Source organism: Lutra lutra, chromosome 3 (assembly GCF_902655055.1).
Source record: "Lutra lutra chromosome 3, mLutLut1.2, whole genome shotgun sequence".
In the NCBI taxonomy this organism is placed as follows: Eukaryota; Metazoa; Chordata; class Mammalia; order Carnivora; family Mustelidae; genus Lutra; species Lutra lutra.
In genome coordinates this window covers 59,193,156-59,206,228 of record NC_062280.1, presented here as the reverse complement: position 1 = coordinate 59,206,228, position 13,073 = coordinate 59,193,156, and the positions used below count along the sequence as shown (strand labels likewise).

Below are 13,073 nucleotides of genomic sequence, written 5' to 3'. Positions count from 1 at the left end.
CCTATTATATATTTTTCAACTGGTTTCAGCCTATGTAACTACTTGGTTACCACCTACATAATTCTCTATTGTAACAGTTCTAACAATTTTCTAGTTTAGTTGCTTAGATTTTTGTTTGACTACAAACATATCCTATCATACTTAAGTAATGATAACCTGGCCTGGTTTTGCCAGTATTTACATATTATTTTGTTTTTCTTATCTTATTACACTAGCATATAACAACATTTTCCTACTTAAAATAGCTACTGTAGTAAACCAAATGTTGTCATATAATTACATGTTTTACATGTAAAAAAATTTATTTATATATAAAAAATACACCTGAATTTTTTGGGGGGGGGTTAAGGTTTTTTTTTTTTTTTTTTTAAGATTTTTATTTATTTATTTGACAGACAGAGATCACAAGTAGGCAGAGAGGCAGGCAGAGAGAGAGGAGGAAGCAGGCTCCCCGCGGAGCAGAGAGCCCGATACAGGGCTCGATCCCAGGACCCTGGGATCACGACCTGAGCCAAGGGCAAAGGCTTTAACCCACTGGGCCACCCAGGCGCCCCAGGGTTAAGGTTTTTAAAAAATTTAATTATTTGACAGAGAGAGAGAGCACTAGCAGTGGGAGTAGCAGAGAGAGAGAGGGAAAAGCAGGGCTCGATCCCAGGACCCTGCAATCATGCCTTGAGCCAAAGGCAGACAGTTAACTGACTGAACCACCCAGGCACCCCATACCTGAATTTTCTTTCAGGTAACAGAGCAGGCACTATTTCTATCTGACAGGTAAACTGTCAGATCTCAGATTTATAGGGCTCCATGTTTGAAAACAAGGCAAATTTTTATGTTTCTATGTTATTCTTAAAATACTCTTCTACAATTCATTTTTACTTGCACATTCCCTTAAAATATCCAATCAAATATTATCAATATTTTACAATTTGATGCATCTTAAACTGAATAAATTAGGAGATCTGGAATAACAAGAGTGTGGATGTTGTAGTTTAGTAATTAGAGAAATCAATGACTAGTGATCAAGCAGAATCTTTGTGTGGAATTCAGACTTGAAATAGAAAATTTGGGACAAAGGAATTTAATTATTTTCTAATCTTCTTTCACTTTAGGAGCTAACTGGCACCTAACGGTAATTACCTTAGTTTAAAACACCAACCAATTAAAAAGAATACTATGAAGAATTGGTAGCATGGGCCTTTCTTTTTATATTTTAAGTGTTACTAAAAACTCCACCACATTCTCTTTCAATCACAGAGGGAATTACATTCTCAAATTTGGACTCCTTCATATCACAGCTTACACATTGTTTTCATTTTATAACCAAACCTTACAAGTTTTTGAGTACTACAGAGATTTTTTAAAACTGTAAAATAGGAAAAACTTCTGTGGATGGGCAGCAGTAACCATAAATAGGTTATTTCCTGGCAGTGGTACCAATATGAATTTACTTAAACTTGCAATGTTACAGAGAAATGAAAACCATTCCTACAGTCTGCTGAATATTATTACTTAAGTCACTAATGTATAAATGGTTAATAACTGTTTTAAGTATGACAAACTACTTCTTTCTCTTTAATATCACAACATGAAAACATAAACTAGAAAGATAAAAAAAAAATTTTTTTTCCCCGTATGATCTAGAATCAACGGGGATTTCCAGCTGGAACCACATATAAATCAGGGCATGATCTTCAATGCCAGACCTAATTCTGCTTGAATTTAATTTGTATGGACCCATCAACTTTTTTTTTCAAAGCTAAACTCTCTCCAAAGACTTCTTGCTACATGTAGCAAATTTTATGTACCGTCTCTTGGCTAATATTTACTTTGGTAAGATGTATGTGTGTGTGTGTGTGTGTGTGTGTGTGTGTTTTAAGATTTTAATTATTTATTTAACAGAGACACAGCGAGAGAAGGAACACAAGCAGGGAGAGTGAGAGAGGGAGAAGCAGGCTTCCCGCGGAGAAGGGAGCCTGATGCAGGGCTTGATCCCCAGGACCCTGGGATCATGACCTGAGCAGAAGGCTGATGCTTAACGAATGAGCCACCCAAGTGCCCCTTGGTAAGATGTGTTTAATGTAAAAAGATAAATACTACTTTTTGGTGTGACAACCCAAACATCAAGTTTAACTGTCTCCAAAATCTTAAGCTCTAGCCCCTATCATTAAATTTTAGTCCTCTATTTCCACTGCTTGTTTAAAATACAACTCTATCTCCTTTCTTTACCCTTCTACTTCTAAACTGGAAAATTGTAATGGTACTAACATACTTCTAGGCACCTATTCAGGAAACCCTGAATTCATCCTTGATTCCTCCTTCTTTCACTTCATCCATCCAATGGGTGCCATGTTTTATTTGTCTACTGCTCTCTGTTCCCAATTCCACTGCAGTAAAGCTGATACCTAGTACCTTTTGTTTGGATAACAGCAAGCTCCTCCTAAACAGAATGTCCATTTCAAATCTCTTACAGCACCCTCTTTCTTTTATACTGCTGTCAAATTACATTTCTAGAGTCAGGTTCTGGGAATATCAATCTCTTGGTCAAAAGTAACTCTATCCTGATATTCCAAGCTCTGTTATTTGACTTCAATAACTTAAAAAAAAAGACTATTCTCCCCATTCACTCTCATATATTATATACTCGAGCAAAACATAGTTTCCTAAAAGGTGTCTTTGCCTTTTCTGTCTCCTAGTCTTTGCTCATAATGTTTATTTTGCCTAGGGTACATTTCTCTGTATGTCTAATCTTATTCAAACATTAAGGTCTAGTTCAAATGTTGTTATTCTTTAAGACAGCATTCTGGGTCTCCCACAACTGAACGCAAAAGCCTCTGAATCTTTATAGGACTTCACTATGGACTTCTCCAGGCCAGTTCTCTAACTTCTAACTTGTATACAGATGAGTATACAAATCTCCTGGAATTCTTGATCAACTGTCGATGCTCACTCAGTAGGCCAGAGAGTCTGCATTTCTAACAAGATCCCAGGTGTTACAGCTGGTCTGTGGACAAACTGAATACTAAGATGTTAAGGAACACACCAATTTTGGCCTACTACTCTGATCATTTGTGAGTTCTTTTTATTGCCTCTGTTTTCCCATAAATGAAGGAAGGATCCCTATTTTCCACTGCAACTTGTACAGAAGATATTCAATAAATATTTGTAAATAAAACACTATAATTTGTATGTTTTACAAACTACAGGTTTTCAATACATTAATGGATTGCAAGCTATATGTATGTATATATAATTGAAACAATAGAACCGAGTCAAATGACAAAAAAAACTATCACATATAATAAAGGTAAATATTATTTTGTAAAACTTTTGTAGCAACTATATATACACACATATACAACATGTTCTGGGTCAAAACGTAAAATCTATTCTTTATGCGGGCTTTTCGTCAAGAAAGCTAGAAAACACATGTTAGGCTGAATCATGGCCCACACCCCCCCCCAATATGTTGAAATCCTAACTCTGTTTAGAGACTGGAGTTGTCACAAGCTAAATAAAGCCTGGATGCAGGGGGTGGGGGTGGGGGCAATGTGTGCCTGGGTGGCTCAGTGAGTTAAGCCTCTGCCTTCGGCTAGGGTCATGATCTCAGGGTCCTGGGATCAGGCCCCACACAGGCACGCTCTGCTCAGTAGGGAGCCTGCTTCCCCCTCTCTCTCTGCCTGCCTCTCTCTCTCTCTGTCAAATAAATAAATAAAATCTTTTAAAAAAAAAAGCAAGCAAGCAAGCCTGGGACTAAAGCATCTGGAAAAGGAAAGGAAAAATCTTCCCCTGGAGGCTGCCAATACCTTGATTTTAGACTTCTAGCTTCCATAATTGTGAGGGAATATATTTGCTTTAAAATAACCAGTTTAAAATAAATAAATAAATAAAATAAAATAAAATAAAATAAAATACCCAGCTTATGGTAGTTTGTTATGGCAGCCCTTGGAAAATAATACAACACAGAAGATACATTTTAAGTCATAGTTCAAGTATTTTTTTAATTGCAAAACTGTAAAAGAATATCAATTTATGAACAAAAATATTATGGCCACATATATTTTAGCATACAACAAGTATCTTCAGGAGATTCCACAAACTATAACTTTTTGAACATCTTCATATAAAAAGTGATCTCCCCTAGTTATTCTTTTTTATATTATCCCATTTATTTCTTATAGCACCAAATCACAATATATTATTATATTGTGTGTCTGTTTACTTTGTTTCCCCTGCCAGAAAATAAGTTCTGTGAAGACACGTCTTGTTTCTTACCATTTCCCCAGTGCCTAGCATATAGCAGGTTTTTAATAGACACTTTCTAAATGAAAAAAAGAAAAATTCATAAACTAAACTATATGTAGAAGTATTAAATGCTGTTGTTATTATCTTACATCTCCTTGTTTCCCTTTCCCTTCCAAGAAAAAGCCCCCTGGATAAAGAAGAAATCTCAAATGTGAAACTATTTTATATGGTCTACAACAGGGCTGCCAACTATAGCCCATGGGCCAAATCTAGCCAGCTGCCTATTTTATTAAATAAAGTTGTATTGGGGCGCCTGGGTGGCTCAGTCGGTTAAGCGACTGTTTTTGGCTCAGGTCATGATCCCAGGATTCTGGGATTGGGCTCCTTATCGGGCTCCCTGCTGAGCTCCCTCATCTAGGGAGCTACTGCCTTTCCCTCTGCCACTCCCCCTGCTTGTGCTCTCTTGTTCTCTCTCTGTCAAATAAATAAATAAAATCTTTAAAAAATTAAAAAAATAAAATAAAATAAGGTTGTACTGAAACATAGACTCATTCACTCCTTTATGTGTTGTGTGCGGCCACTTTTATACTATGACAAGAGAGCTGAGCAGCTGCCAACAGACTGGATGGCCTGCAAAGTCCAAAATATTTACTATCTGATCTATAAAACAGGCCATTCTATTTTTACCTATGTATATATTTATACCATGTTTGCCATCTAATCATACGTATTTCAAAGGCTGTAAGAAATAAATGTTGGAAGTAATTTTCACCTTATTGTAATTCTTGGCTAATTCCAACATCTCTTTTACCACTGATTCATTGTGTTTACAGTGTTCACTGTAGTCCTGAAGTGTCAAACCTTCCATCCAACTCTTCTTATGCAAATTTAGCAACATCTAAAAAATAAAAGGAAAAAGTAATTATTTTCTTGTATTGAGGATATTCCCGTCATTTGTCTTGAGAAACAATTTCACGAAAAAAGTTCAGAATTAATGAAAAATTTAAAACTTAATTTTATTAACTTAAACTTAAGTAAGAATTCTCCTAAATTTATATTAATATAACCTCAGGAGTACTCCAATGCCATGGCCTTTGTACTTGCTGTCCTTCTGCCTCAAAGGCTATTTTCCTTATCTTTGCATGGCTTATGTTTCTCATTTCCTTAGAGATAGATGCCTTTCCTCATCACAATACATTACAAAGCCACCTCACACTACCTGAAACATCTGTCTTCCCTTATCTTGCATTATTATTTTTATAACTATCAACACTTGAAATTTTTGTTTTATTATTGCATTTCTCTCTCGCAAAAGAAAAATCAACAAGGTAGGAGCCTTAACCTGTTGATTTCGAGATCACCAAGATCTAGATTCTAGAACAATATATAATCTAATCATAGCAGACATTCAATAAACATTTGCTGAATGCACAAATGAATGAGCAAGTGAACTACTACGTTTCACACAAGGTCTTTAATAGTGCATATAGCCCAGCTTTCAAAGGCTATGGTAAGGAGGTAATGTCCCATTCACTGAATTGACTTCAGCTAAATCCTTCTGAGCCTCAGTTTATACATCTATGAACTAAGATCTCATAACTAAGTTTCTTTTCAATTCTAATAGTCCATCCATAATTTTTAAAATGCAAACTTCCTTACTGTCAGAATGAAAAGTCACGAAATGTCCTAGGCAGGAAATCACAGATTTGTCTGGTCTACAATCAAAGCAGCAAACTAGGATCAGACCCTATTAGTGATCATGGAACTAAACACCTTAGTTCATTGTTTCTTAAGCTAGAGTCCTCATTCTGAGTACATATTCTTCGAAGGTCCTAGGTTTTCAAGTTTAGAGTCCTAAGACAATTTATCCTAGTCTTGTTACTCTATAAATGTTCTTTAGTTGAACTTAAAATTGAGTAACTTTTTAAAATGAATAATAAAATCTTTGTGGGGAAAAAAATGGTTGTTGTTCTTTTACCATTAGGACCAGTCTGTCTTGTGAGATCCATGAGCCATGATCTTAAGATAAAGCTGAAGTGTTGACTTTAGAAATTCTACTTGCTTAAGAGTTTCATAGTTATATATGGTACAGAGTTGGATCTTTCTTTCTTTTTTGATGCTAGAGAATAGGTACATGTCCAAAATCACCTATGAGACTTCTTAAGACACAAAGCTCCAAATTCCTCTGCTCCCATTCAAGGGCCCATGGGGACAAGAGTAGTTTGCAAAAAAACCTGAAAAAATCCTGCACACGTAACTCCAATTTCTTTGCTTCTCATCTTCTCCACTGAAAAGTGTTCTAGAAAATACATCTTTGGGAAATTTTGGTGCAGCTGCAACTATATATGTTATAAAGCTACCTATAGTTAAGTGTTGAGAACTCGATTTTTCCTACCACTTCAAAAGCAAAGCTCCCACAGAGCATACGGCTATCCCTACCATGCCTCAACAAGGATTCCACTGTGACCCTTGAGTATGTTTGAAGGGAAGTGTGTAAGTATATAGGTTGGTGGGATAAGAGTAAAGGCAGGGCTTATGGTACTATAAAAAGTTCTAAACTGAGCTACTAGGAGCATAAACATAACATTAATTAACTTATGCAGGTATTTATGTGTTTATCTTTTATGTCAAGAATAGTTGTAAGTTTTAGGGGCATCAAAAAGGTGGGAAAGTTTATGTAATCAGCTGGATATTTCCAAACAGTTGGGTGTCAGATATCTGACTGATAAAATCTACATATGTGAATACATTTTTCAGTTTGCATCTGACTGGTGCCCTTTTTTCATGGCCTATACCAATTCTATAAAAATTAAAATTAAGTGTTGAAAATATACTTCAAGCTATCAACTAAATCTACCACAGCACACATAAACTTTGGGACATAGACAAGCAGCTGGAAGAAACTTTATGGCTCCGTGTTTCCCTTTGGGCCAGGGAAGAACTGGCCCCTGCAGCGCCTCACTCATCATCACGCTCAAGCACACAGGACCTTTAGGTGAGTTTACTGGTAGCTGTGACCTTTTAAAACAGTGGTTTATAAAACTTATCAAAACAAAACAGAATTCTTCTTTCAGTGAAATCTTATATAGCACCATCTTCCCCCACAGTATATAAATGACCTTAAAAATGGAGGTCATCTTGTTGAAAGAGGAGGCAATATGGACAGCCCAACTTATTCCACTTCCCATTCACCTCATGCATTAGAATTCCCTTCTAATGCACCTTTGTGAGGAACAGTTTTGATCAGTTAAGTAAGGTCTTATTTACTCCTGATTACTTACCATGTCTGGACTTGAGAGTCACACAGAAACCAAAACTTACTGGCTATCAATAGTACTCGGGGTTCTTAAAAATTATTTTAAGTCTTCTTCAGGGAGAAATACAAGAAGCTAATTTGGAAGATGACTAATTGTTACAGTAAAGAAAAAAAGCAGTTCAGATTGTAATTTCAAAAAACAGTAACAGGCAAAATGAAATATCTGGTATTAGGTGAAATAATCCTAAAATAGTAAAAACAAAAGAATGCTAAGGCATGAAGATGCTAAGTAATTTTTAAGGTAACCAAATTAAAAAATTGGCTAATATAAAAAAGGGTAAGAATCTAGCTTTAAATATACGAAAACCCATTTCGATTTTTCATTCACCCTATGTAAATAGGGTATTTTTTTAAGTACTACACAATTATAATCTAATTTATTCCTTTCAAATTTGAAAAAAGTTTCAAAAGGTCATTTTATTGGTAAAAGATAATCAGAAAAATCACAGAATGAGGAAATTTTTGTAATTAATCATAAAATCAAACAGAAATGTTTGTTTCCTGCTTATTTTCTTGCTTTAGCACCTATTAGTAAGGTAAAATGTCTTTCTATATGTCCAATAAAACATTCCTTTATTTTATATTCCTGCAATTCATCAGGAATGAAAAAATATTTGAACACATCAATGAACAAGGTCAACCATTCAAAGTGAAACATACTAGATAATAATTTAAATGGTCTGAAAAAGATTTTTTTTCCCTCTCTCTAAGGTAAAAATTTTAACTTACCTTCTGTTCCAGTTCATTTTTCCGATAGTTAATCGTAATGGAGTAATAGTGTCTGTTCAGTCCATGAATTAACGCCTATATAGATAAAGGATTAAAGGACAAATTAATGTTTTGTATGTAAAAAATAAGTCTGAAACTGCCAACATATCCTACAGACAACATCTTTACTGATTTCTATAAAAAGTCTTTAACCTAAATAAAAATTAAATGAAAAAATATTTTTTCTCACTTAGAAGTGAGGTTTAGAGGTACAGGTCATACATTCTTCAAAATATCATACACAGCAGCACAAATTTAACAGTTTCAGTAACCCTGCTCAGAGTCAGAGACAGGGTCTGACCCCATATAATCTAAATTATAAATTAATTAATCATAGTTTATAAATAACACACAATTAGTAAGTCTGATTTTATGATATCTAGGGGACTCTTTGTTATTTCAAAAGAAAAGTCTAAAATTTAGTCATAATAATACACTTGTTTTTTCACCCATGACATTAATCTGAGGTTTCCCTTTTTGTTAGTTCAGTTCTAAAAGATTCAAACAATGGGTATCTACACATGTTTCCAAATTAACAAAGTGGAGTTTGTTCTTTACTGGGTCTATTTATATTTACCTCATGATCTTACCCAGTGACAGGCAATCTTACTAAGCCAGATTTTTTTCCACTGCACTTGACTTCTCTAAGACAAACAGGCAGATCATAATAAAAATGTATGCTAATGACATGGCTTTACTAAGAAACAATAACACTGCCTGTGATGTAATCCATTCACAACCGATCAAATATTTAACTCTAGCAATAGATGTTCAAATGGGGCTCAGAATGGCATTCTGGGGGATGCTCTATCAGCATGGTAAGACATGAACTTGGACTTATTTTCAACAAGTATAAAAACAAAAGGGATTTTAGGGTTAGCTCAAATATAAAGATTAAAGCTAACCAAAACCACCACTGCACTCTCTAATTACTGGGTTTGTACAGTGAAGGCAAGGTGTTGAGGAAGAAGAAGGGGTAGAAAGGAAATATTTAGTGAGTACCCAGCATCTGCTTTTCACATTAGGTCTTCTAATCTTCCTAACAACCCAGTAAGACTGGTTGCATTTGTGTTTTGACAGATAAAGTATGACACAAATCTTTAATTTGTCCCAGTTTTATAGCAAGGCAAAGGTGGGATTTCTGAGTCCAAAGCCCATGTTTTTCCTACCATAGTATGCCACAATTTGTCTTAGGAAATTCTTGGATTAAGTCTTTATACTTTAAAGGGTCAGGATAAAAACAAAGCATGGCCAGTCTTATTTTATTTTTTTTCTTATTTTACTTTTTTAAACATTTTATTTATTTATTTGACACAGAGAAAAAGAGAGAGACAGCGAAAGAGGAAATACAAGCAGGGGGAGTGGGAGAGGGAGAAGCAGGATTCCCACTGAGCAGGGAGCAGGACGCAGGGCTCAGTCCCAGTATCCTGGTATCACAGCCCAAGCCAAAGGCAGATGCTTAATGACTGAGCCACCCAGGCGCACCAGGCAGTCTTATTTTAAAACGACGCTAGCAAAAAAACCACTCCACCAAGTACTAAAACATTTTAGATATGTACTATAACAATCCATTCTTATCCTAACATCTGCTATAATAAAATGGTTGACATACAAAATTAAAGTACTAAGTGTATTTATTAAATCCTTATTCATCTCAATAATCAACAAGAGTAGTGAATTAAATTTCAGTGCTCAGAAATGCCTGTGCTGTGCAGATCAACAAGTAGAATTAATCAGGTCTTTCCTTAGTATGTACTCATATTTATGTAAATTAGGAAGTGTATTCCATGGATGGAAGAATTAGAAGAAGGTACCTAGTCCTCCCAGTGGATAAAACCTGACTGGAGAGTGGAACTTATACTAGGTTTCAGTTCCAAATTGCCCCCTCGTTGAAGCACCATTGTGCAATGCCCTGACTATATAATTCTACAAAGCGGCCATAAAGCTGGTAACAGCTATGGCCAATAAATAAAGAAATTGGCCAGCTTGGGGCACCTGGGTGGCTCAGTCACTAAGCGTCTCCCTTCGGCTCAAGTCGCGTTTGAGCCCCGCATTGGACTCCCTGCCCAGCAGGAAGCCTGCTTCTCCCTCTCCCACTGCTTGTATTCCCTCTCTTGCTGTCTCTCTCTCTGTCAAATGAATAAATAAAATCTTGAAAAAAAAAAAGAAAGAAAGAAATTGGCTAGTGGGCCCACAGTCCACATTTTAGAGATTAACTATACTGCTAAAATATAGTTTGGTATTTGAAGGCACTACCTACTTGATTTTTAATGACATTATTTAGACAAAATCAGTAAAACTAACAGGCAGCATGAAAGATTAGGAGATATAATGATTAAAAAATACGTAAGTTTAAATAAAAGGATATCCTCAAGCACTCTTCCAATTTCACTTACTCATGGGCTGCTGTGTACCCCACACTCCAAACCACAACTGGCCATATACAATCCTCCTTTCACATGAGCCCCCAAAAAACACAGCCTCAGTGAATAATAAATTCTTTCAAATTAAGCAATTTCATCAACAGGTTGAGGCAGCATATGCTAAACAAAAGATTAGATTTATCAAGAGGGAGAAGCAACCTTTTGGGGGGGTCAAATTGCAAATTACACAGAATATACTAGCAAATGCCACAGTATGTCAAGCAGATAAAGGAGACAGCTAGGAAATTTCTTAAAACATCATTACTTAACTTCTTAATTTACAATTAACAAACATATGATGGGGAAAATTTAGGTAATTCTTCATTAAAACAGGATACATTCCCCAAACTCATTCACTAATTGGCCATTTAAAATCTCCCAAGAGTTTCTCATAGGAGCATTCTTATAGCCTGATCTATTCTATAATATTATATACTGTGGGCTAAATATGCTTTCAGTGGTTGATCCAGGAAACTAGTCCCTTACTACAGCACTGTTGCTAGGACAATACCTTGTGAATTTACTAACAGCAGTGAGTTTATTTATTTGCCTCTTGTATATCCTGACCCTTGTTTTCTTTGTCAAACCTTGCTAACCTTTCAGGAAGGAAGTTCTGCCTAGGTTGGTACTTATTACCAGTCTAAGGGGCTATCTATTCTAGATAAAGAATGGTTTAGAGGACGACAGACAAAGGGGTGTTTTGAGATCCTGTTGATTAACTTCCTGATTATTTCCATGCTGCTTTAATCTTTAGAGTAGAGCTTCATAATTTTGTTAGTATGACAAATTCAAAACAAATAATCATTACAGTGAAATCAACTTTAAAATCAATCACCATTTGAATTATTCATATTTCTGTATTTGTTCATTCATGTGATTTATTAAACTCAAGTACAAATATCTTTGGGAGACTAGATACCTAATCGCAAAGAATGTTCAAGACGGTCTAAACCACTACAGGATAAATAATAGCAAGAAGGGAAAGTAATAAACTTAGAACTGTAGTGATATATGAGCAAAGGCGGTAGAAACTATGGGATAAAGATATAAGCAGTTTATGAGAAGCAACCAGCTATCAGGTTGGAATGAATTGTGTAAGACGGTATTTTATGTAAAGGGATTTTTGACAACAGATCCTAAAATAAGATCCTTTACTTAAATGGCTCCCTATATATGCCTGTGTCAAATAACTACAAACAACTAAAACTTTACCCTCATCATACTTCACTGACACCGCCCAGACTACTGAGAAGAGATTTAAGTTACTTTTTTAAAAATTTTATTTATTTATTTGACAGAGAGAGACACAGCAAGGGAACACAAGCAGGGGGAGTGGGAATGGGAGAAGCAGACTCCCCACAGAGCAGAGAGCCGGACAACGGGGCTCGATTCCAGGACCCTGGGATCATGACCTGAGCTGAAGGCAGAGGCTTTAACCCACTGAGCTACCCAGGTGCCCCGAGACTTAAGTTATATCTCCATATACCCACTGCTATGGAAAAGCAGGCATATTATAAAATACACAGTTTACAAACTATACAATAATAATAACCTTTGGAGAGGTTCTTGATGGATCAAAAAAGTTCCATGCTCTTAAAAAAGGAGTGTTTATTTAGATCCAGAGGTAGGTTTGTTTGTTTTAAATTATTTTACACTGATAAAGTGAAAATGTGGGGCTGAATAATATCAATCACATTTTTAAATAAATGGAGTTTTCCTTACATAAATATAATAACTCTGAAAAGAAACAAAATGTATTTTATTGTTCCCTCAAGAGTGGAGAACTGGATTGCAAAAGGCAAAAGGAGAAGAGAGTTTCTGTTAAATACCTCTTTGTAACTTGTGAATTTTGAACTGAATAAATATATACTTCTGCTAAAATTAATTATTTAATTAATTTCCAAGTATAGTATAAAGAACCAGGAGTCCCGATTATGATGCCAGTTCCTACGTTAACTCACTACAAAGTTCCCTCACCTACAAAATGATACAATGGTTCCTTCCAGAGCAACCGTTTTATAACTTACAGTAACTACTGATGCTTTTCAAATAGCTTAACTCTGTTAGAAAATGCAATTGTAAGCAGGACTACACTTAGAGGCTCACAGGCCTTGCACAATGTATCTGTGCATCAATAGTTACAAAATTTCCATGCAGTTGACAACCCAATCTTCACTTATACTATTGCTCCTAAGGATCTGAAATGCTTTGAACATTTTTTAAGTGGAATAGTTTAAAATTTTTAATTACTAAAATAAATTCTTGTTAACCCTCAATCCTATGTTTGACAATAATGGTAAATGTTCCAAGTACAAAATAATACA

General features: G+C 35.4%; 1 protein-coding gene across 1 annotated transcript in view; it reads right to left on the bottom strand.

Moving 5' to 3' along the window:
- PSMD14 (proteasome 26S subunit, non-ATPase 14) overlaps nt 1-13,073 on the bottom strand; it is a 100,545-nt gene that overhangs the window by 8,329 nt on the left and 79,143 nt on the right. The window contains exons 9-10 of the mRNA XM_047721912.1: nt 8,288-8,362; nt 5,015-5,140 (exon numbers count right to left, since the gene is read on the bottom strand). Coding sequence (XP_047577868.1) covers nt 5,015-5,140; nt 8,288-8,362 — 201 coding nt within the window. The remainder of the gene's footprint in view (nt 1-5,014; nt 5,141-8,287; nt 8,363-13,073) is intronic.